A 25,176-nucleotide genomic window follows, 5' to 3' on the forward strand; every position below is an offset into this window, starting at 1 on the left:
CTCTTCTCCATGATCCAGATGTGCATATGTGTGTGACTCAGCTTACCCTTCTCTTTGAACATCTGTTGTCTCATTTTTCATGATATGATACAACAAACAGTGGCACAACAGGTATCTAGGAAGAAATCAGTTTGCTCATGTGAAAATGCAGCTTTCAGATAATTTTACAAGTGCTTACTCTGTCTGAATTTAGTGTACACTTGGTTATCAGCTTGGTTCCAAGCTCATTCTTGATTTAACTGCAGAGGTTCTGTTAGTTTGCCCTTCTGCCAACAACCTGGGGGGACTCTTCACTGTCACCAACACTACGTATCACATATACATGGAGATCATTTACATTGCACACAAACAGCCACATGGAGTGGAAAGGCACATTAGAGAAAGGGTAAAATATGTCCAAAATACCAAAGAACACACACAGGATTATGCCAGCACCCAAAAGGAAAAGAAAAGAGAAGAGAAGAAAAGAAAAGAAAGGGGAAGGGAAGGGAAGGGAAGGGAAGGAGAGGAGAGGAAAGGAAAGGAAAGGAAAGGAAAGGAAAGGAGAGGAAAGGAAAGGAGAGGAAAGGAAAAGTTAGCTTTCTTAGAGTCAAGGTTCAGAAATGTAGGCAGTCATAGAGCCCCATGTTGGACTATGCTAGGGCTTGTGCAAGAAGCCTGGGAGGGAGAAGTGCATCATCTCATTAAAGACTAACTACCCCCTATCCTTGTAGCATGGGCTGAAGTGAGCCTGCTTTCTTTAGTGGTCCCTTGGCGAAGTGCTTGGACTTACCTTTTAGGGAATGTCGGGTCTTTCTGTTAAGGCTAGAGAAATAGTTTAATAGGCCTCAATAATAACTCTGATCAAATCTACTGCATCTCCCTTATGAAGAGGTAACACTGAAATCATTTAGGAGATAGACTGAGTCTGGGGGATAGACATAATCTATTTCTAATGAAAATCTGGATTTCCATGTCCAACTCTGGCTACCTGATTAGAGTCTGGGCTAGAATTTTGGTTCCTACTGTGATGTAGAGCCTCAGGCAGGGTGCTCATTTAGAGGGAGATGAAAAAACAGCTCTCTTTCGGCTTTCCTGGCCAGACACCCAAAAACATCTGTGGAACTGCTTCCTTGGGGTACCCTTTCCCCAAGTCTGCCTGTCCAGTTCTAGCTCCTGTTTTCAACAGTCTCCTCTACGAAGACTCCCCGACTGGCATTTAGGCTGCTTTGGTCCATCTGTCTTGCTTTTTGTCAGTGGAATTTGTCAGTGGAATTCTCAGATATGGCATTTGGGGTACCTATCCAGTGCAGCTGTCTAGGTGACTAGAAAGTAACTCAGTCCCATTTGTTTAATGAGCAGGTATAGGGGTGAAAGGACATTATTGGCTGGTACCTGGCTGGAGATATGAGGGGAATAAAGGCAAGAGGGAAATTAGCAGAACTGAAGTTGGAGCCCTTTGAGCAGAGGACACGGTTCATTCTACTAGGAATAGGAAATAGGCATGTTTTGATGCAGTGACTTACCATTATAAGACATAGGCAGAGAACCAGGGGACCCCAAAGCTTCTCAGAGGTCTTCCTTAAATAAAATCCACAAGAATCTCTGGGTGGGCTCAGAAGATGTTTTGAGCTTGTCCTCAGGGTATTTTTCCCCCTTTGGCTTCCAAGGCTAGACTACAAAGTGATAATCTGCTGTCAGGCACTTTGATGGATGTTGGAGTGACTACAATCACAGTGTGAGGTCCCTGTCAGGTAGCCTGAAGGGGAAGGCAGGAGGGGGGGCTGTAACTGTCATTTCAGTTTTAGGTTAGAACAGCAGTGGGTATATCTCTTGGCTTCAGGTCCTGTGTATGTACCATAGTGTGTTGAAGTTGAGCCAAGGAGGGAATGCCCTATGCCTGAGCAGCATTTTCTTTATCAAAAAGAAGTTTGTTGGTGAGGAATAGTTTTCTCGTGTAGATTTAAGCCTTTGTCTACAGAGTATAGTCTCTTTAGTTTTTAAGAAATCTTACCAGTCATTTTAATCCTTGCTTTTACTTTTTTGTTGAATATTTAAAACCATGTAATGTATATGGTCAAAGTTAACCTTTTCTTTGATCTGTCTTTTTGCCTTTTTTTATATGTATGTATGTATGTATGTATGTATATTTTCTTTGTTTCCTTCTTTCTTTTTCTTCTGTTTCTCTTTGTTTCTTTATTTCTTCCTCCTTCCCCCCCCCCCTTCCCTTCCTTTTTTTCTTGTCAAAGTCACTTAAGGGTCTGATTTCCAGGGGTTTCTTGCACTTAAGTAGAACCAGTTTTGATTGTTTAGTTGTTTCAGCTATAGAAAATGTCAACTATTGTTATTAACTTAATTTTCCTTGTTTTGTTTTAGTTTTGTTATTGACTTAAAAGAGATTAGGATTTCTAAGGATGTGGCTTTTGTTAGGTGGTTAAGCCTGGCAGGCAGTGTTTGATGGTGGCCACTCTGGGTGAGAACATAGACTAGTGCAGTTTGGCTCATGGGATATCTCCTCTCTTCTCAGCCAGTTTCTCACCTTCTATGCTATCATGATTCTTGAGTAGTCACTGATGGCTGTGGACCTTTCATCTTCCCCACAGTTTCCATCAACCTGGTTCTATCATCTTTACTTTAAAGATTTATTTTGATTATTTTGTGTGTGTAGTTCTTGTTAGAAAAGAAAGATAGCTAGATACTTAGAATTGTTTACTTGATTATTTAAAATTTTACTTATTCCTTATATATCTATCCATCAGATAAATTGGTAAATGGTGATTGTCTGTTAATTGTGATCATGTTTAAAAGAGAAGAGGCCATTGGCTTCTAGCGAAGGAGTAAGAATTACATGTCATTGGTACTTTGAGGGTATTGAGCTTATGTGTATATGATGTGGTAGATGTTTTGACACATGAGTTCATAGGGCTAAGGTTAAAGGGCCTGGGCATCACTTTTGTTGTGCAGTTTCCTCTTGCTCAATTTACTCAGTTTTTTCACTTTGGCTATGTGTATGTGATCTTCTGAAAATGTCCTTTTTTGTCAAGTAAGTTGCGTATTACCTTATTGAAGTTAAATATTCTTGAACAAATTATTTTAAGTAGAACCATTCAGAACATGGGTTGTGTGTTTGTACAGTGTTATCTACAGAAAAGTAAAAGACTCTGGTAAGAACTGACAAGCAGGCAATGCAGTGTAAAAGTAGGGAACTGTGGTAGGAGCATTCAGTGTGCTGCCTTGTAGAACACTGCAAAATATTGGAGCCGTTTTAGTTCCTGCCAGGTACTACAAATGCAATTCATATGATGAGGAATGTCATATTGCACTACCTAAAATACTTTACTGAAATATTCTTATTGCCTTTAATAATTATAGAGCAACACAGTTTAATTTCTTTTACTAATCTTCGGGTGTTCTTGTCCTTTCAGGAAAGTACATGCAGATGATGAACATCCTTAAGCCAATCGCCTTTGATGTTATCCATTTCATGTCTCAGCTCTTTGATTATTACTTGTATGCCATATACACCTTTTTTGGTCGGAATGATTCAGTAAGTCAACTTTGGAGGAAGATAAATCTCTTTTAAAATGTATTCATTTCCTCAAATGTAAAGTTTTTACTTTGTATAAGTAGATAACACTGGAGAATCAGCCATCAAACATGAAAATGTCTTCAGATGTCTGATTATGATGTTTATATATTCACTTTAGTTTTGACATGATGAACATACTTCATATTGTTCAGATCTTTGGTAGAAAAAATGAAATTGCTTTTTCTAACCTTTATATTTTTTTGAAAATGAAAAATGTGCAGGTTTCTTTATATAAACCTGAACCTATGTGTAATTAAAGTATAATAATTGAGACTTTTTAAATAGTTGCTTACCACCTTAGCAGATAATGACAGACATTTATTAAGTCATTAATTTTGCTAACTGAACAATCTGCCTTCCTCAGAGTTGTTTTCCATGCTTCCTTTTGTGTTTCAAGATCTTACTAAGCTTATCTCTTTCTTCTCCAACGTTAGTGGTTCATCTCAGGCTGGAAAGATTTGCACAGCCTGTGTGCATTTGTATAAGGTTTCTGTATGAGAGTAGACCCTGATTCATAGGAATAACTTTTCTAATGTAGCGTTTTCTTTTTTAAAATGTGTAAATTCTAATGTATACTTCCATAGTTTCTATTAATATTTGTATCTTTGCTATGATCACAAGTATAGCAAGGACATGACCTTTTAATAGACAGGTTTCAAAATTCTGGAATTTTTATGGTAAGAATGGTCAGAAACAAAGTATCAACAGATTTTTGCCCCAGAATTTGTTAATTCCAAGTGTGTACTCAGCATCAGTCAGAATTTAGAAACTGGTGGCTAGAGAAATGGCTCAGCAGTTAAGAGCATTTCCTGAGAGAAGTGTTCAGACTAAAGGGTTATATTAGCTCTTTGTACCTGCACCACTAAGCACATCCTAAAAGTCTTTAGTGACTTCAGTAATAAACAGGTATAATCTAATGACAGTATAATTGGGTTGGAAATTAATAAAATAAAATAGCTAGGAAAATTCCAGATATTTGGTAATTAAATGATGCACTTTTATAAATGGTTAGTTCAAAGAAGAAATTACAAGAGAATTAGAAAACACTGTGAGCTGAATGATGATGGTAAAAACATACATATTAGATGTTGTGGTGCACCTCAGTGGGGCTTTGGGGGAGGTGTCTACCCTTCAGTGTCACCAGCAAAAAGAAAATAGAAAAAAGTACAAACTAACCTTCCCACCCCTCCAAAAAAAAGTGGTAAATAGTAGGGGAAAACTGGTGTCAAGCAAGGTATTTACCCAAGAAAGTGAAAATGAGTGTAGTGGTCAAAGACCGGAGTGCTCATGGCAGTATTATGCAAAGACCTAAGCTTTCACTCAGATGTTAGTTAGGGACTGTGTCATGTCAGCACTGTAAACAGAAGTAAGCAGCACAATGCTCAGTCTCAACCACTGACGGGTTGTGAAGGCACACGAAGTGTTAAAACGTCAGCAAGAATACAATTCAGTTGATTCCCTTTATGTGAGATTTTAGGAAAACACAAACCATTGTAGGCTGGGGATTAGAGGCTACGGATGGGGTGTGGTGAGTGCCTGAGGTGAGGTGGCATCTTCAAGTGGAAAGAACTTCGCATCTTAGTTAAGTGGTGTCAGTTGAAAGATTATAACAATTACTGGATGTCACACACAGTTGATTGATTAAGTTTCTTATTAATTACAAAAGGGGAGAGTTGAGTTAATGAAGTGGATAAAACACAGAGAAAGAAGTTAGCTCATGCTTTCCCACAGGGTCCTACATCGACTTTAGTTTGAGCCTTTCTGTTCTTGCACCTTGGGTGGGAAGAAAGTTACACTAAATATGGTTTCATGCTTGTTCATATGTCAGTTCACACAATCACACGCCCATCCTTTTTATGTTAATGAGGTTTTATTTTATAGTTTACTAATATTATCATTTTAAGTTTCTTGGGTCACAGCAAGTAATTTAACTTTCTTCCAAGTACCTGCATGTGTTTACTATAACTTCCCAGTTAAATTAATTTCATCAATTGAATTATTATACAAGGGTCTGACTAATGTTTCACGTATTACACTAAAGCTTTCTCATTTACATGCTATAAACTGGCTTTTGTAAATGCTTTGACTTTGTTTTCTAATGAATAGAATTGAGTGCTGTGAGATGTTCAGTAGGCCTAAGAGATTTTATTTCAAGTGCCAATACACTTTCTTTAATTCATGTATGGAAAAAAATAGCAACACTTATTCTTTGCTTAAATATAAACATAACAGATAGTATACTCCAAAATGAACCATCTTTAAGAATCTAAGTCTTAACTTTTGTAACTAAAAATGTAACTTGCAGGAAAGAAATTCTGATAAACTTTATCCCGATAATTGACAAACTCCTTAGATGTTGCCCTGACCCTCAGGACTCGTGAATGGTTTGTTGTTTCCTTTTGGGCTAAGTTTTGACTGGTTTGCTGCTGCTGCTGTTGTTGTTGTTGTTGATGATATGTTAATGTTGTTGTTGATATCGTGTTGGCATTTTTTTTTTTTTTGGTTCTTTTTTTTTTTTCGGAGCTGGGGACCGAACCCAGGGCCTTGCGCTTCCTAGGTAAGCGCTCTACCACTGAGCTAAATCCCCAGCCCCTTCGTGTTGGCATTTTTAATGCAGTTTGAAGACCTGTGGTTACTAATCATCTGCACTATTGAGGTCTTACTTTTCAGGTCTTACTGCAACAGCGTCTGCAGAGCTGTGTAATGTGTTTTTTTATTTTCAGTTGGAATCAACAGGACTTGGCCTTAGTAGTAGCAGACTAAGAACAACTCTAAACAGAATTCAGGAAAGCCTTATTGACCTGGTAAGTAATTAAGTGTAATTAATTCGTTTGAGTTATGTGAAACAAGTAGTCACAAATCAACTGTATATAAATGTGCATGTATGGAGTGTCTGAGCCCTTTAGTGTTATTTCAGGTTCATACAGGAAGTAAGAACCTGTTACTGATAGTCTTGACGTATCTCCAGTTGGCTGCTGGTAGATACTGAGATCTGTGCTCAGAAAGTGTCTGATAGCACTTTATAGTTAGTCACCTTGAAATTCACAGCAAAGTTTGGGTGGGTTTTTGTTTGTTTGTTCTTTGTTTTGTTTTTTGTAGCAGGAACTCCTGGGTCTTGACTGGTGTGTCAGATGATGAGATGCATGGTTTAAGATGATATAGCAATCCAAAGGTGGGTTTTAAGGTAGTATAAACACTGAAAACTAGAAACGAACTTCTGTCTCCCGATTGGTTGCTGTGACGAGAAATTGCTGCTCAGACATCTGCCTGCCTCTATGTTGACACAGACCTCTCTGAATTTTCCTTTATTCCTTTCACTTACTCAGAACAAGCTTTATTATCCTGTTTTTCATAAACAGGATATGTATGCATACTTCCATTACTGAAATTTTATAAAGCAATGATGATACATCTTTTAAGAAACTGTGGCTGGGTATGGGGATGCATGCCTCTGATTCTAGTCCTTGGGAAACTAATTGAGGAAGATTGAGGGTTCAAGTGAGACTCTGTCTTAGAAATAAAGGAGGAAATAGTGAAAGAAAAGGGAAAAGACAGAAGAATTGAAAGAATTGTTATATATTATACTATGACTTTTCAGTGTACAAAACTTCTGGCAGTATTAAAAAATAGCAATCTTTATCTTTTGCTCCTAAAGTGTGTATTGTGTGGTAGTGAAGAGGCAGTTAGACACATGCATTCTCTAGCAGATATGATACACTGTTGGGCCATGCTGAACGCTGTGGTGGATGGAGTGCAGAGAGCTAAGATGGCCGCCGCTGAGCACTGATGGAGTAACTGCTGTCTCAGATGGCACTGCTACAGCAGAAGAAATAAGTAGCACTCACCCCGGGTTCTTCTGGTACTGCACATCTCTGTCCTATAGCGTTTGTGGGTCATTGGTTCCAGGATCACATTCACCACCCGTGTTCACCTCCTTTATGTAAAAATAGCATTATATTTGTATATAAACTATGCATAGCTGTGTATTGTACATCATCTCTACAGTATATACTTACCTAACACAGCATAAATCTTTTATAAAGATGTGTAATATATGTTTCTTTCAGAAGTAATGACTTTCAGTACAAATATGTGCCCTACACCTCAAGTATTTTTGAACTGTGGTTGGCTAAGTACAGGCATAGACGTGTGGGTATGGAAAGTAGACAGCGTAGCCATCACACTGCCTTTCTTGGCACATAGACATCTCCTGGAAATGTTCCTAATATGCAAGACTCTGCTACGGTCCTTGTATCCTGATTTAGTCTGACTTCTTTAGGTTTTGATGTTTGTTAATCCTTAATCTTTGTCTCAAATAATGGTTCCTTTTTTGACCCAGCATTTATTTTCCTCATTTTTACCTGCCTGTCTTTGTTTTTTGTTTCTCGTTTTGTTTTTTTGTTTTTTTTAATCCTTCAGCTTTTGCCACTTCAACCATTTTCCATGTTTTGTTATGCATTTTCTCTGCCTTGGGATGGCTTTGACCATCAGATCTTGTTCTCTGTTGAGCTTAAAACTCAGCTGAAGTTTTTCTCTTCTTCTAACAGAACGCTTCAAGACTGCTGGATTGAACTTCATCATTAAAATCATTCTGGCATGTCTCCATCTCTCCTGCTGGTTACTAGACTAGAATTGTCAAACCAGAGTTTTGAATTTGACCCTTAAGGCATGGATTCGTACCTAAGGTTTTGCCACAAGGCATGTAAGAGATCAAGGAACCAAACAAGTTCTTTGAAACAGGCAGTTACTCATCTTCTTGACAATGAAATGCCCATGATGTTTGTCCAACTCTACGATGATAACTGAATGAATTTGCTCCCTAAAGTGGTGAATTTGTCAAATTTACAGCTGTATGTTCAAAAGTAACATGCCTGCTTTTCTTGTTTCTCATTTTTGGCACCATTTTTCTAAACATGCCCCAATTTTAAGTGTTATGCTTATGTTCTCATAAATCAGAAGGTTGTTGACTGTGGGATAGAAAATCCATCGAGCCGTCAGTTCATCCTTCAGTTTCTAAGGCCCCCCCTGCCCAGTTCATGCAGCCAGATAACTAACACTCCCTAGAGTACAGCCCAAGTTTTCAAAATAGTTTCCATTTCCTTCTGGGTGTCTTGTTTTGTATTGTTTTGTTTTTCCTGTTAGTTTTTATACCATTGCATAGATAAAAGCCTTGGTTTATTGTTTCAGAAAAATCTTGTTTGCTGTTTAATAGTTTTGATCTAGATTATTTTTAAGTTAGTATATGAACTTTAACTTGTTTCCATGATGTTGGAAAGCGTGGCGGAGTTGCTGCAGTGTGTGTATAGGCCAATAAGGAATAACCAATCAACTCAGAGCTAAGCCGAAATATTTTTCCTCACATTACTCCTACTTGGCTATTTAAACTTTAGACTTTTTCATGGCTTTATTTTCTCTATCCATATCTTCTGAATTTTCACTTTTAATTTATAAATGGCAGATCCATTTTGATCCTTAAAAATGCTACCTGGAATAATTTTAAATTCTGTTTAAAATTTAAAAATGTGTTTCCCACATCAAGGGGAAGTCTTCAAGGTCTAATAGAGGAAGTACACATGAGGAAGTGACAGCTACTGATCTCGTCCCAGAAATGAGTCTTTACTCTTCTGTTTGGTGACTGTCAGTCACTGTTCTATTGCTGCAAAGAGACAACACAACCAAGGCAACGTATGAAGGAAAGCATTTAATCGAGCCTTGCTTGCAGTTTCCTAGGCCTAGTCTGTAATCTTCATGGCAGGGAGGATGGGGGAGGCAGGCATAGTGCTGGAGAAGCAGTAGTTGAGAGTCACATCCTGATCCACAGGTGGGAGTTGGCAGGCAGACAGACAGAGACAGACACTGGGTCTGGCATGGGCTTTTGAAACCTCTCCTACCCCAGTAACAGGCTTCCTCCAACAGGGCCACACCTCTTAATCTTTCTAATCCTAGTAAAGAGTTCACTCCCTGGCATTCAGATATATGGGCCTCTGAGAGCCATTGTTATTCAGACCATCAGAGTGGTGATAACTAAATAGCTTAAAACCTTTGGCCAACTTTCCGTGTTTATTTGAGACAAGGCCTTGCTGTGTAGCCCAGGCTAGCCTCAGACTGGTGATCTCCTGCTTCAGCCTCTTAAAGCTAAGGTTGCAGATATCTATCACCACACCCAGCTTGAATCTCTGATTACTTAAAGAAGCATTTTCAATCTGACCAGAAAATCTGTTGATTTAAATTCTCTTTACAGTGGTAGGATGATGGCAGCAAGAGGCAAAAGCATGACTTCTGCCATGACTAGAGACTGAAAGTTCTTTTCTGTCTTCAGAGGGCCCCATGCTCCTCTCCTGTCAATAAGCGTAGCCTGACAGTTTTTGTAACTGGCTGGTTCGTTGGAGTATATTTTCTTATGGAAACTTGGTGTAAACAACTAATTGCCAGAAAAGTTGATGCCTAACGTGCCGGTGTTGATGGGAGAAAAGGAGGGCACGAGCCTGGGAGTTCTTTTTAGTGCAATGGTAATTTTACCCCCTGAAGCCCCCTCAAAAATAGTAAATAAAATTATTTTTCTTTGACCTTGAGTGTGGTGACTAGTTACTGGTGACTACTCACTAGTTACTAGTGAGGACGGTGTTGTCAGCAGCAGTTTCTCATGAGTGTTTCATGGAGGGCAGCTTTCCACCCACATAGTTTAAGTGTCTGGCCGACTTCTAGTCTCTGGCTACTTCATGTGGCCAGTTGAGCATCCTTAGCTAGACTTGAGGATACTGTTTCCCTAGACTGCTTATAATAGGAGATATATTTCTGTTGCATTCAGAGGCATGTGTGACTTGTACCCTGCTTACTTAGGTGCCAAGCTGAGATCATATAGTAAGGAGAGGATTTCCAGTGAGTATCGGATGCAGGGATTTCACGTGAGAATTTTTCTGACCACGGATTTTCTGCTGTTGGCCGCGGCACTGTTTATGTGATTCAGTGTCTCCTGGCCAGTGCCAAGGAGTGCAGCGTAGCCATGGCCATCTCACCTAGAGTCACACATCAAAACCACACATATACAGGGCGGTTAGATTTAAGTTTATAACAGCGTTCTAGTCCTGCCTTCTTGAGAGTATACCAGATTACCTGGGTTCCGTTTTTTCTTTGTGAAATAATTAAACCATACGTTGCTATTTCATCATAATTCTCAAGGATCAGACCCTCACCTTCCAGTTTTTGAGAGACATTGCTCTCTGAACAGCTGTCACTTATTGAAGATTTCCTGTGGTGGCTAACTTAGGTTGTGTACATGTGGTAGCATGTTATATTGGGTAACAGACGGAATTATCTTAATTTAATATATAAAGGAAAATCCCAATAGCTGCAAAGCATAGAAGCAAAAAAGAGCGGCCGAAGCTAAGTATGCATCAACTGTGCCTGTGCCTGTGAGGTGCACTGTGTGCAGTCCCGCGGTCCGCCGTCACCAGTCCTCAGTGCTAGCGACTGCTCTTTCCACTGTGTGCTTTGTCTTTCCAGGAGGGCTCAGCTGATCCTACTGCCACTCTCACAGCAGCCGAGGAAAGAAAGGAGAAGGTACCCAGCCCACACCTCAATCAGCTAGTGATTTTGACATCTGGGGATACATTGTATGGGTTGGCAGAGAGAGTGGTAGCCACAGAATCCTTGTAAGTTGTTGAAAACAGTTGTTTGCCATAAATATTTAAGGAAAAATTATGAGAAGTAAGCATTGTGTAATTATACTTTTTGCTATATACTATTGCTGTGTTACTACTACTACTACTACTACTACAACTACTACTACTCTTAAATACCACTTACACATTGTTGCAAAATATATGTTAGCATAGATTACTAATTGATTTTTTTATAGTTGCATGGTTGCATGTGTCTGTGTCTATGTGTATGTGTGTGTTCATGTGTATGGGAGACTCATGTTTGTGCAGGTGTATGTCTCTGTATGTATGAGGGCCAGAGAACTGCCTTGGATATCATCGCTCTGATGCTGTTCACCTGGCTTGAAACAGGATCTCTCAATGGCCTAGAGATTGCAAAGTATACAGATTGGGTGAGGAGTGAGCCCCGATGATCCACTTGTCTGCCTGACCACCGCTGGAGTTACAGTGGTCCCACCACCCTTGGCTTTTTATGGTTGGCTTTAATTATATAAATCAATGTAAGGGAATATGTTAAGATTTGATAGTTAAAAAGATGGTCCTTGTTAAGTAAAACTTTAAAAAAATGGATGATATATTTCTGCTTCCTAGTAGAATCCATGGTAATTGTAGTCCACTGTTATTGTTACATAGAATTTATTTTGGGCATCAGCAAGAATGCCTTTTGATCTTTCTTAACCCCCCAAGTTAATTTGTTTAAATCATGCAGACTGTTCCATAAGGTACAGCCCATACATAACAGAAATCCAAGGAAAACAGTATTCAGTGGCAGAGTATCTGCAGGCAACAGTCCAGGAGCACTTACCCAGTGTATATATGCCTGCCTCTCCTGAGAGAGCCTTTAGGATTGTTGGGTTATGACAAATATCCTTTTGAATCTCTTTAAGTTTCAGTGTATTGAATACGTTGAGTGGAATTAAAAGAAATCCTCTAAAAGACAAGCCGTGGACTGGAGAGTTGGCTTAGCAGTTGAGAGCATGTATTGCTTTTGCAGAGGACCCAGGGTCAGTTCCCAGGAGTGACATGGTGGGTCACAATCACCTATAATTCTTGTCCCAGGGAATCCGATGCCCTGTTATGGCCTTGGTGGTCACCAGGCGTGCACATGCAGGCAAAACATTCTCATATAAAATAAATAAACCCTTTTCTTTTAAAAAGAAAAGCTCTATTTTTAGTTTGTTTTTTTTTTTAACGTTAATTGGGCTCGTATGTTGCATATGAAAAGCTATGTAATTCCATACCTTAGAGCCTGAATGTCCCGGAAATGACTCTTTAACTCACAAATGAACATCCACTGCTATAATGTGATAGGGGAACTTGTCTAGTTCACGGTATAAAGTTACTAAAGTGAAAACAGTTTTCAGTTGTTTTTGTTCTTAACAGCTTCATTACACAGGAACCACAACAGGTTCAAAATCCTGCAGTAACTACCCCATGGTTATTCATTCTCTTTAGAGTGTTCTTGGCTGAGCAGTTCGAGTTCCTTCAACCACATTTGGATGCTGTGATGCCTGCAGTCAAAAAGCCCTTCCTGCAGCAGTTTTACTCCCAGGTCAGATGCTCCTGTCTGTCATTTCAGCTACTGGCCAGGTGCGGCCATTGCCACCTCCTAAGCTGTTTGTTACTATATCACAAGAGTGAAGGCTCCAGGGGAGCTGGATAAAATGTTCTTCTATTTGCTCATGACTTAGATTAAACAATTTAGGGAACAGCTGGGTAGGGAGCAAACTGGGGGGACACGAGTGTGTAAGGAAAACTAAAGTTGTCAGAGCAGGGAAGAGGAGGAGATCTGGAGTGACAGGCAAAGGAGCCTTTTACACCCAGGCTCTCAGCCTGGGACTAGGTTGTATTCCAAGGGCACCAGGAAGGTCCGGGAGCGTAGGAGAGGGGTGCGCTTGGAAAGGAATCTCTGGAGGTGTGGAAAAACTGTTGCATGGCACCCATAGGGTGGGATGGGGCAGTTGAAAGCTGTTAATGAGGATCGAATCCCAAGCTAAGAGGACCAGGAAGAGAGATGGGGTAAGTGGAAACAGGGCCATTGCCTCATGTTAAAGTATTTTCTTAATTGAAATTTCCAATTGTATATTATATATTTTACAAACTAGAAAAGAGCAAATTATTCTTTTTAGGTATAGCACTTTTAGAAATAATTGTTCTTGTTTCTCTGGAACATTTCAGACAGTCTCAACTGCCAGTGAACTGCGCAAACCCATTTACTGGATTGTGGCTGGTAAAGCTATTGATTATGAACAGATGCTTCTCCTAATGACAAATGTGAAGTGGGATGTCAAAGAGATCATGTCACAGCACAACGTCTATGTAGATGCATTGCTAAAGGCAAGTGCTCTGAGAACTTTTGCTAATGATCACTTTTATTAAGAGTTGTGGCTCTAAAATATGAGATTCTAGTTGGTTGGCACTCACTTCTGGAATTGGCTTGAATTGATGTATGTGACCTTTAAATTCCGTGCTTGTTTTGATCTGTGATATTTGCAGATTTGTGTTTTGTTTGTTAAATTTTGCTCCAAGTTTCTAACATTGGGTTAGTTTGATTATTGCATGCCATGGCTACCTTTCTGATAGAACCCAGTAGCTTTATCTGTAAACACAGGAAGGTATTTCTGTTCAGAGTCATGGCTGTAGCCCAGTGTGTGCTCCTTTGACAGGATCGTCTTCTTTGGTCCAGGTTGTGTTCTCTATAAATCACATTACTTTTGCAAGGTCTTATGCATCAGGTTTATATGCGATGCCTGCTTTTGTAAGTTCCCTAAAAGGAGTTGCAGCTCGCCTCTTTTCCTTTGTGCGTCACACAGTTGATATTTATGACCACCTGATATATACCAGGCCTGAAAGAAATCTGCCCAGGTAGTTGCCAGTTAAGGAACTTATGTGACTTTGAGGGACAGCCACGTTGGTATAGAGGTAGGAGCATACACACAGAGCCTGAAGTGTTTATTATCTATTGGTATATAATGCTGTGAACAAACACGCCCAGCACAGGGAGAGGGAATGACACTTGTTCATTCTGGTCACAGAAGGAGTCTAATATTGAAAGAGTATCTGAGAAAAGGAAAGTAATTTCCACAGAGTTCTTTTTCATCCCTATCAGCATGGAAAAACTGACCTATAAAGTCCTGGTTTTGGTCTCACTTGCAATCATTCTTAGTAGCAAGGGTACCTGAGAACCAATGAGCTGAAGGTTAGAACACAGGTTAAGTAGGATTGGGCTGCAGTGCTTGACCACAGCTTACAGTGCTTCTGTGGGACTTTCTGCTGTCCCAAGACTCACAGGGTGCGCTTGGCAGTATCTAGGCTTGGAGATCTAAAGGGTGAGTGACAAGCGCGAGTCTTTGAGTTTTGCTTTTTGCTGGCCTGGAACTGAGAGATACTTGTCTTCTGAGATTTGGTTGCTGCTTTAAATTTGGAATGAAGAAGTCAAGGACAGTTTATAAATAATGGTACCTCCTCATTTCAAAACAATATGTTCTATATATTTTTTTTTTGCCTTTTCTTCATTTTATTGAGGCAATACACAAGGTAGGTGTTTTTTGTTTGTTTGGTTTTGTTTGTCATAGCTCAGACACCTAGAAAGTCCACTGTCAAGGCTCTGACAGATTTGTTGTGTAGGCTGGGCTGATTTCCCACCAATCTTATCTCCCAGCACATGCTCAAGCGATGAAAAGGGACAGGCAGCTGACCTGAGCCTCTTATAAACGTGCCAGTCCCCAGGCACATGGACTCTGTCCTCAAGACCTAGTCACTTTCCAAAGACCTGACTTCCAGCACTGTCACCCTGGGGTTGGGGTTTTAGAAGATGAGCTCGAGGTAACAAAACTTTGGGACCATAGCCCATGCCCACAATCAGACACATGGGATAAAGGAAAAAGAATTCTGTGCTCAGGGCACAGTTCTGAAGGGCACTGCTTGCTGCCCTGTCTTAGTTCCTGGAACAAAAATATTCTAAAGAAGAGCCAATCTCATGGAGGTTATTAATCTCAATCTGTCCTTTTTTATTGGCCCAACGCCTTCTTTAAGCTTAAAAGTTAATCATCTGATGTCTTCTGTTCTTTATGTTGCTCTTCTGAAACTGGGTGAAGGCAGACTATGCCGTTGCTCTCATCTAATCCTGAGTAAAACGCACTGCTTCAGTTAGCAGGCGGTGCTCGCGCACACCGAGCTCAGCAATAAATAGTTTGTGTATGAAGCCTATAGCTGTCTAAAGTAGAATATTAATGAAAGTTACCAAGCTATGACTTGAAATCCAAAGTTGTTTACTGTAGCAGATGCATGAATAAATGCCGTAGCCCATGCTGCTGCTCTGTGAGGTCCCTGAAATGAAACAGCTGATGGAGAGCAATTACTTATTTAACTTTGATTTCAAAAGGTAAGCTTGGTGAATTGGAGACACGTTCCTCAAAAAATAATTAAAAGCAATGAACTGTTAAAAATAAATCGACAGGAAAAGCTGTGCTTTGTGATGTAGGCAAAGAACAGTGGCTACTGCTGCTGTCACTGTGGCAGCTCACCTGGGCTGAGCTCACCTGTCGTCCCGGGTCCCATTAGGACCTGTGAGCACATGTTGGTCCCAATATGCTAAATAGCATGTGACTTTCTATCCAGAAAACTGTAGAAAAATTCTACCGTAACCCTTCTTAAATTTGTATGAAATACATCCCAGGGAGGAGTCAGGGGCATTTCTTTGTGTATGAGCATTTAGATGGCAGTACCCCTCCGGGATGAACTCTTCACTGCTGTTACACAGTCACTCAAGTTCCCTACTATAATCTTGTGAAAGTTAAGAGTTGATAGAAAATACTTTATGGTTGTTTTCCTGTGTATTAAACTTTGTGACTACGAGGAAACTCTCAAATCATTTTTTAAATGCTAAGTAATGGTTAGGAAAGAAAATTATGTATCAGGTTTTTTATTTACCAGGAATACTGACAAGCTATGAATAGTTAGTTTTGAATTAAAAGATTATTAAAATAGACTTTAGGATCGGAGGAACTAGAAGAGTCACAGACACCACAAGAACACAGCCCAAAGAATTAACTGACTAGGGCTCATGGGAGCTCAGAGAGATCAGGGAGCCTATGGGAGTTGTTCTTATAGGATTCCTAGCAGTGGGACTAGGGTCTGTCCCTGAGTCTTTTGCCTACTTATGGGACCCTTTTCCTCCACTGAGTTGCCTCCCTCCTGGTCTTATTATAGCTTCTTATACTGAGTTTCGTTTTGATATCCCCTGAAATGCCTGCTCTTGTCTGAGGGGAAGCAGGAGAGGCAGGGGATGGGAATCCTTCTGGGGGAAAAGGGGAGGTGTGGGGAAGAGATTGGGGGAGGGGAAGGAGAGGAAACTCTGGTGGGGATGTATTATATGAAAGAATATTAAAAACACAAACCAAAACTGTTTCTTAAAGCCAATAGCTTTTTTAGTCCAATCATAGAAAATTTTGTGATATTTAGGCATGATTTATATGGTTTAAGTCAATTTATGATGCTTATTTCTCCTTAGATAAATTCTGGTATAATGTGCTATGCTTTTTCTTAAAATGTTTATTCGTTTACTTACTGTGAGAAAGAGAGATCTATATGGGCCTGAGGTCAGAAGACAACTTTGTGAGTTGGCCTTACACAGAAGGGCCTTTACCTACTGAGCGAGCCATTTTGCTAGACCTGATTATATTGTTAAAAACTTTTTCACTAAGTCCAAGTTGTCTATGACATAAATCACTCCCCACCCCACCCCCATTTTTCTTTTTTGCTTCATTTAGTTAATAGCTACATCCTTGGATCTTTTTTGTTTCTTTTTTTAAAAATAATTGTGGGAAAATATTGTGGCATTAAAATTATAGTCATGCTTTGTGTCCCTCTTAGGAATTTGAACAGTTTAACAAGCGGTTAAATGAAGTTTCTAAGAGAGTTCGGATACCCTTGCCTGTATCAAATATACTTTGGGAACATTGTATACGATTAGCTAACAGAACTATTGTGGAAGGGTAAGTTTCATGAAAGCATTCATTGTTTCTTAAATTACAATGTAGCATATGAATGAATGTCCTATGATTTAAAAAAAGCATCAATAGAGCTGATGACCAATGGCAGCCATGCTTGATCTCAAGCTTGAGAAGGAGCCGTAGGTCAGTGGGCCTGTCTCTTGAGGGTTATTCTCTTGATACTGACACTGAACCAAGATGGCAGATGAATGAGGAATACAGAGCCATTAGATTATCTGAAAGTAGCTGATAATTATTATCTAGTAATTCTGTGAGTATTCCTAACATTTATTGAAGATTATTTACTGAGCCAAAGATTTCACAGATTTTATTGACAACTCATGACTTACCTCAGCTGGTAATTGTCAGTGGAAAACCTTGGATCAGAAAGTCCAGATTTAAGAGTGTAGCTTGTCCAGGCCCACCATGTTCAGATGCACGGAAGGCTTCTCCATGCCCGGTGCTCAGTCCAGGTTGCCCGTGTCTTCAGGCTTTTTATGGTAGCTCTCCCTCTTACTCGACATTGTCCCTACTGTGTGCATACATTCATCTGACACATAGAGGAAAATGGGCCTGAGAGGCAAACAGCTCTTTCAGAGACCATGTGCAGATTGAATTTCATACCATCTTTCATCTGACTGCTCGCTCTTCCTTTTTGTCTTTTTTTCTTTCTTCTTCTTCACCACCACCACCACCACCATCACCACCACCACCACCACCACCACCACCACCACCACCACCACCACCACCACCACCACCACCATCATCTGAAAAGAATGCCCTAGGCTGGACACACCTTTAATACCAGCACTCCCTCTAGAAACAGGAAGCAGAGTTAGGTAGATCTCTGAATCTGGTAGTAGGCTTTGATATATGTTTAATATATGCAGGCCAGCCTGGTCTGCAGAGCGAGTTTAAGACATCCAGGGCTATGCAGAGGAAAACCCTATCGAGAGGGGGAGAGAGAGAGAGAGAGAGAGAGAGAGAGAGAGAGAGAGAGAGAGAGAGAGACAGACAGGCAGGCAGACAGACTGCTTTAGAAAGTAGGAAAGTGATCGGTCTGACCTATTAAAAGAACAATCTCAGTGTCATATGTAAGTAAGGTAGCATATCAGCAGCCATAGTGTAGAAGTATTGAAAATAAATTTGTTTAAATAAAAAGCGACAAATATATGTTGTTTACACATATACCACTTTATTAAAAATACGTACATACAAAATCCATTGATTGCTAAATAATATTAGCTATGATTTTCTGGTCAGTTTTTTTTTTTAAAGAAATGGCTCATTTTCTAACATTGAATACATCACTGACTTAAGAGTACTCAAATTCTGTGCCGTATTTGTATTATCATGCACCCACCTTAAAACCCAGTATTTCAGTAGTGTGTAAGAATACATCATGGGCTGGAGAGATGGCTCAGTCATTAAAAGCTAGGCTCACAACCAAAAATATATGAATACATCCATGAGTTATTTTATTATGGCAAGTGTGTACAGTGTTGATGGGAGAAATATTTCATTTGTTCCTTTTTCATTGAGTTGCTACAGTGTTGAAATGTATTCTAACCTGAGTTTGGCTTTGGAGTGTTTGAACATAGTTGTGCGGTCGCAGCCTGTTCTGGAGCATAGGCTCCTGCCTCTTCTTGCTGTCTCTCACATGTTACCTCCTCCTTGTGTCTCTTAGGTACGCCAATGTCAAGAAGTGCAGTAATGAGGGACGTGCCTTGATGCAATTGGATTTTCAACAGTTTTTAATGAAACTCGAGAAACTAACTGACATTAGGCCTATTCCTGATAAAGAATTTGTGGAAATATATATCAAAGCCTACTACCTGACTGAGAATGACATGGAGCGTTGGATCAAAGAGCACCGGGTAAGAGTGGGTTGGTGTGTGCTCATGTGCTGCTCTTGTCCAGGTGTTGTGTGACTCCAAATCATAAGAATAAAATACGAAGGAACACACTGAGGTCACTTTTCCTGTACTAACACTGTCTAGGCAACGTCCTTTGTCGGGTCAGATCCATTTGAGCCCTTTGAAGTGTGTCCTAGGATCAGAGTGTGAGTCTGGTTTTCCTGTGCTGCATCGTAGGAAGACACTAAACATGGTTGTCAAGACAAGTAGAGTAAGTAATGCTGAAATGACTCATTAGCCATAGAACCTGGGTGTTATACTCTCAAGTAGTAAAATGGTAGCGTCCTCATCATTGTGGCCTGTAGGGGTGATTCAAAAGTACTTAATACTATGGCTACACTTTTAACAAGCATGAGATTTTACCTTTAATAAAAGTTTGGTAGGTTTTCTTCAGTTATGTAGAATGTTGGATCTCTACACTTTATTGAACACATACACAAACATTCTTGGCAGAGGGCATCTGCTCTCTTCTTCATTTGTTTGGCTAAACAGCTTGTGAAAGGGTCTTGAGGAAAACATGGAGAATATTAAAGTTACCAGCAGTCAGGCAGGAGTAGCCTAAGTTCAGGAGCAGCCTTGGCTTCATAGTTAGGGCCAGCTTGAGCTACATAGGAACCACTAAGAGAGGGGTGTGGGGAGAGAGACAGGGAAACGGGGAAACAGGAAGAGGAATCACCAAATCTCAATACTTCTGAGTTTTAACATTATAAAAAGATGAAAGGAGCCTTGTTAGGATTTTTTGTAGATATCTAGTGTGTTGTAAGCAAGTTAAAATCCATGCTATTTTAACGACTTTTTGATAAATAAGCCAGAATTAAGAAAAACTTCACTACCCTTATTCCACTTCTATCTGAGAACCAAAATGCTAGCCCTATATGCAGATGGACTGCTGAGTGAGTGTTCAGTTCTGGTGCAGGGGGTGAGGGTAGGTGGTGAGGATGGATATACAGGGTGCAGAAGGAGAGAAAGCAAAGCTCTTAAGTGTTTGTTACTTGATGCAAAATGTTGCCCCTTTTAGGATTTATTCTTTTAGTACAGTCAGTAAATGTTCTAACTTGGCACTGTAGAAGCTTTAACTGGATGATTTGTAGTTCATTGACAATTCCCAGGGAATTTCCTGCTGGTTCTATGCAGGCAAAAAAGCAGGGAGCTTCTCGAACAACCCACCAGAGCAATACAGAGGCCAGTGATGGTGGATACTGAGTGCTGAGCAGGCTCAGGAACTCTGCCGGGTGGTGATAGGTACATACGTGAAACCATTCGCTAAGGGGTTGGAATGAACTGCCTTGTGCTGTAAAATAGTGTTGTCTTTTACAATGCCTTCAGTGCACCTAGACTTTCTTTTCTCTTCCAAGTGAAGGTACACAGTTGTCCTTCTTTATCTTAACTCCTGTAATCCAGGAGAAAAACAGTGTGTCAGCATTTCTGAGGAAGTATCCATGCCCATCCTAACAGTGCACTGTTGAAACCCATGAGCTAGGTAGATTTGGACAGTTAGGATATTTAGTCCTCATTTTACTAACTGTCCAACAGTTATAATCTGAGGAGTTTAAGAAGAGTGATTTGGGGCTGGAGAAATGGTTCAGTAGTTGAGCATGTGTTGCTCTTTCCAGCTTGACTCTGAGCATGTACATAATGCCTCACAAACATCTGCCAGTCAGACCCAAAGGATCCAGCAGCCTCTTCTGACCTTAACACACAGCAAGCACAAGTCTTGTAGGATGTAAGGAGTCAGTGTTCCTTTGGAGATTTTCAGCTAAAGTATATAATGTATACTGTACTTTAAAATGTGAAATGAAAATGTGTTTTGATAATTTGAAAACAGACTACCACAAAAACAAGTACAAAGTGTGCGACCTTTAAAGTGACGAAAGCACATTATGTTGCTCTGTCATAGTGACAGAGGTGGTTTCCGCCAGCCTTCAGGATATCCTACCCCTGCTCCTCCCCTGTGTGACACCAGAGCCCTTTGTCTTTTATGCTTCAGCTGTGCCTTCCAGTACTCTCGCTGGGCCACAGCGCTCAGCCACCCTCCAGCCTCAGATGTCTGCCTGCTCTGTTGTATTAATCAGATGCATCAGTTCCAGTGCATTGGGTGTTACATTTGGATTTTCTCTCTTTGGGCAGGAATATTCAACGAAGCAGTTGACCAACCTGGTGAATGTTTGCCTGGGATCTCATATTAATAAGAAAGCAAGACAGAAGCTCCTAGCAGCTATAGATGATATAGACAGACCTAAACGATAATGAACAGAGCTCTTCCTCGATGGCATTGATCTTCTCTCAGCCTGTACGTCACGAAAGGCGGTTCTTCTTGCACTCCTGATAATTCTCCTCTAAGAAAACTTGGAGCATGTCCTTTTGAGCTGGAAAATAGAAAATACTCAACTGTGTGTGGTGCGCTCAAGCGACTTTTATATGCTCCAGTTTCTTCAGATATTGCTCCTCTTTGTTGTAACCTTTTCCTGAAATGATCTTATTGTCATAACTATTATGTGGCTACAATTATACAGTTTACAAAAGAGTGTAAATACATAGTTGGAAGAAACGGTGGCTAGTGTGTCTATGAATAGTTTTTGGAGAATGCCTTAATAAAATGAGAGGATGAGTGTACAGTCTTTCCTAATTATGAGCATTGCATGAGAAGTAAAAAACATGTAAGAAAGTAGTTGAAAAATCAGTATGTTCTCTGTTTTTAACTGTCAGAGCTTCTGCCAGGGCTAATTTGGTTATAACAGTGATCATAAATGATGAAATTTAATAAATGTTACTCTAAAATGATCAGTTGTATGAGACTACCTTTTAATATTACTGTGTGTTGGAAAGATTTCAGGAGACAATAGTGTCATTTTTTTAGTATGTCCCCACCCTAGTTCTCCTCTATCCTAATCAGCTGTCATTTTATTGCATGGATTATCCAGTGCCTGAGTAGCATATTGAACAACTATCATGCATTTTTATAAAAATATAAAATATTATACAGGCTTTGCTCTCTTTAAATTCAACTTTTAGGACAATAAAATCTGGGTTGAATGGCTACAGACAGAGCTGTTGCTAGTTATGTGTAAGTACAGGCCATCCACAGGTGTGAAATGTGTGTCTCTCACTTTAGAGTTTCAGAACCCAGCTCATTTCTGTGTGCTGCTGCTTGGAACGTTCGCCTTGAAATCAAGCGTCTTCTCCCAATACGTATACCATGAAAGTCAATGTTGAATGTGTGTGTTCTTTCTGACCCCGGGTTACAGAGTATCTAGGCTGGGTGGCACTGGGCCAGATCATCAGTGGCATCAATGGACTCCAGGACCCTCAGAAACTTCATCAGAAATTGGTCTTGCGTCTAGTGAGGCTTAGGGGATGAGGTGGAGTAGATGTGTGGCTGTAGTTGGCATGGTCTGACAAGAGGATGCCACTCATTCCCTCAGTCAAGAGAGAGCAGTAATAATGGGAAGCATTTTGAGCATTGCTCGGTGTGGGGGTGGGGGTGGGTATGTGGCAGGGCATTCTGGGTAAGCACTATGAGGAGTTTTATTTGTTTTCAACCTTTTGCTCTACAGTCTATCTATGATCAATTTAAACTCTTATAACAAGATGAGTTTGGTGCGTTATGATTAACGTGTGATAGGAAGTTCTGTACTTGTAGACTCTCCAGCAGACTTCATTTATTTGCACCCACTTTTTTGTAACAGCCTTGAGAGCCTTGGCACGTGCAGTTGGGTACATAAAAAACTAATTAATCTTACTTATGTCTTAATTGACTAGAGGCTGTTAATTTTTTAAGGGGTTTTATGTTTAATTTCCATTCATTTCTTTTTTAGTCATCTATGGGTAAAATGAACAGAAATTAACTACCTTGGAAGAACCTGGTTCTCTGGGGGTAATAGGACTAGACACTAAAGAGATGTTCCCTTTACAATAAGACCTTTAAATCCACCTTCACTTTTTCCATTTTCAGAAAAAGAATGGAAGGTTTTCTCAGTGCACTGCTATGTGGTATGTAGTACAGAAAAGCTAAGAAAGTAAGTAAAAGTAGCTCAAGAAAAGGACTGTGGGTAGCTTCCCCTCCCCTTTGAGTTTATACATTTTTCTTAATTCAAGCATTTCATATGAAAGCTTCTTGCAGGATTCGGAATTTTAAGTTCATATGGATGCACAGTTATTTATACAAGTAAACGCGCAGAGTACGCACAACATCTAGCTAATGTGTTTCCGTTTGTTTACCTGTGTAGAGCACTAGCTCTCCCTTTAGTCATCTGGCTTGATCTGCTCACAAATCAGATTTCTGTTGAGGAAGAGCCTGTGTAGGAGTTTATCGAATCTTTAGGAAGCACCTCCTGTGGGTTGTTTTTTGTTTTGTTTTCTTTCTCTCTTTTTTTTCTAGTAGCAGGGTGCTACGGTGAAACTTTAAATAGCTTTTTTTCACTTGCCCACTGGAAAGTAGTGGACAGAAGGCTTATAATTCAATTCACTTTGAAAACATAGTTATCTTCTGTAATAGAAAAAAATCGAATCTGAAAATGATATCCAAGTGTCCACAAAGCAAACAGAAGTGGTGTGGGGAAGAGAGACATAGACATGTATCATATCCCTTTGAAAATTACTTTGGTATAGATGTTATAGTTAATCAAATGGCATTTGGCTCTCGCCAGTGATTGATGACTAGCGTATCATTGATACACTGGCGGAATCTTTGTAAATTTTAAGACTGGTTTAGCCTTTTACAGAGTTTTTTTCTTATTATGGACAATATTTGTTAGATTCTAATGGTCTACAGATTTTCGAAGGCTATCAAAAAGTTCAGGCTGTTGAACTCTCACCAGAGCAACACTTAGATTCATACACAAGAATCCTTGTATTAAAAACAAACGAAAAATAGTTTGTTGACTTTCGTGGACTTACCCTCTTGTGACTGTTGCTAAGTATGCCTGAATATTTGTCTTTAAACACCACCGCTGAATGTTCATCGCTTCGAGCAGCCCAAGTAAAATTGTAGTTATTGCGTTTGGTTTGTCTCTGATTGAAGTTAACTTTAGCCATCATTGCTATCTAAGAGCTGAGAAGACCCAGCCTGTGGGCCCCTTCAAATTTACCCTTTAGTTTTTCACTGTGAGCTGAACCTTTTTATCTGGAAAGGGTTGCTTGCTTTTAGGCTGAATCTTGTACTATGCAGCCCAGGATAGCTTCAACCTGAGGCTCCTCCTGCCTCTGCCTCCCCAGTACAGCATCTAAAGGAATGCCTGGCAGAAAGCCCGTCTCTGAATTGCCTCTTCCCAATACCTGGTTCTTTTCCTGTTTGTAAGCAAAAGGACTTGCCTTAAGAAGTCAGCATTTCCATTCTCTGAGAATTTGTATTTAGCCACAGCAAGCAACACAGTAATCAAGTGACTCGAAAGTTGGGTCTCATGATACAACCTGTATGTTCCAGCTTTCAGTGTGTTACCTCCTGCCTCTACCCCCACACCCCCATGAATGGGTTACAGATGAGCATCTTCACTTCTGCAAAGCTCCATTCTAGAGCCTTCGCCAAGTGTAACATCACATGGAATCATCATAAGAAGACAGTCCTTTTGTCTCCCTGATGCCTACGTCTCCTAACTTCTGTGGTCTTGTGTTAACAGTAGAGCCTCTGACCCAAATGAGCCATTTCTATGAAATTGATCTTCTCAAGGACAGGTGTGGTGGAGTAGAATTGGTGGCTCCTGTAGCAATTGGTTTTAATGAGTAACTATGACACCTTGTGGAAGGAGCTGACAGACTGCCCATGGGAAGTTGGGTAGATTGTGGCTGGCTGAGAGAACATGGTCAGGATGCTGGATAATAAGGAGTAGCAAGGGGACCCTGTGGCTGGCACAGTAAGGGAGAGAGTAGAAAGGATGTGACAGGAAGGGTCCCTTGTGCAACTTTGTAAAGCCCAGGAAGAGACTGATTGGGGTTTGACTGAAATGGGAAACACCTGGCCAAAGTGCTAGTCTGATTTATGACTTCAGTTTTCAGCCAATTACTGTTTTCAAGAAGAGGCCACAGAGGGGCCACCAGCAAAG

At 40.2% G+C, this 25,176-nt stretch overlaps 1 protein-coding gene across 3 annotated transcripts in view; it reads left to right on the forward strand.

Annotated features, from left to right (window-relative positions):
* The window catches only part of Vps50 (VPS50 subunit of EARP/GARPII complex), a 101,199-nt gene extending 79,260 nt beyond the window's left edge, over positions 1–21,939 (forward strand). For 2 of the 3 annotated variants that reach the window (XM_008762704.4, XM_006236037.5), the window contains exons 21-28: positions 3,405–3,526; positions 6,292–6,372; positions 11,072–11,220; positions 12,685–12,781; positions 13,408–13,566; positions 17,104–17,225; positions 18,910–19,099; positions 21,266–21,919. In XM_008762704.4, coding sequence (XP_008760926.1) covers positions 3,405–3,526; positions 6,292–6,372; positions 11,072–11,220; positions 12,685–12,781; positions 13,408–13,566; positions 17,104–17,225; positions 18,910–19,099; positions 21,266–21,385 — 1,040 coding nt within the window. In that variant the 3' untranslated portion in view covers positions 21,386–21,919. Of the gene's footprint in view, positions 1–3,404; positions 3,527–6,291; positions 6,373–11,071; positions 11,221–12,684; positions 12,782–13,407; positions 13,567–17,103; positions 17,226–18,909; positions 19,100–21,265 lie in introns of all 3 variants that reach the window. The other variant, NM_001173511.1, reaches the window with a different exon arrangement.
* Positions 21,940–25,176: the final 3,237 nt, after the last annotated feature.

Source organism: Rattus norvegicus, chromosome 4 (genome assembly GCF_036323735.1).
Source record: "Rattus norvegicus strain BN/NHsdMcwi chromosome 4, GRCr8, whole genome shotgun sequence".
In the NCBI taxonomy this organism is placed as follows: Eukaryota; Metazoa; Chordata; class Mammalia; order Rodentia; family Muridae; genus Rattus; species Rattus norvegicus.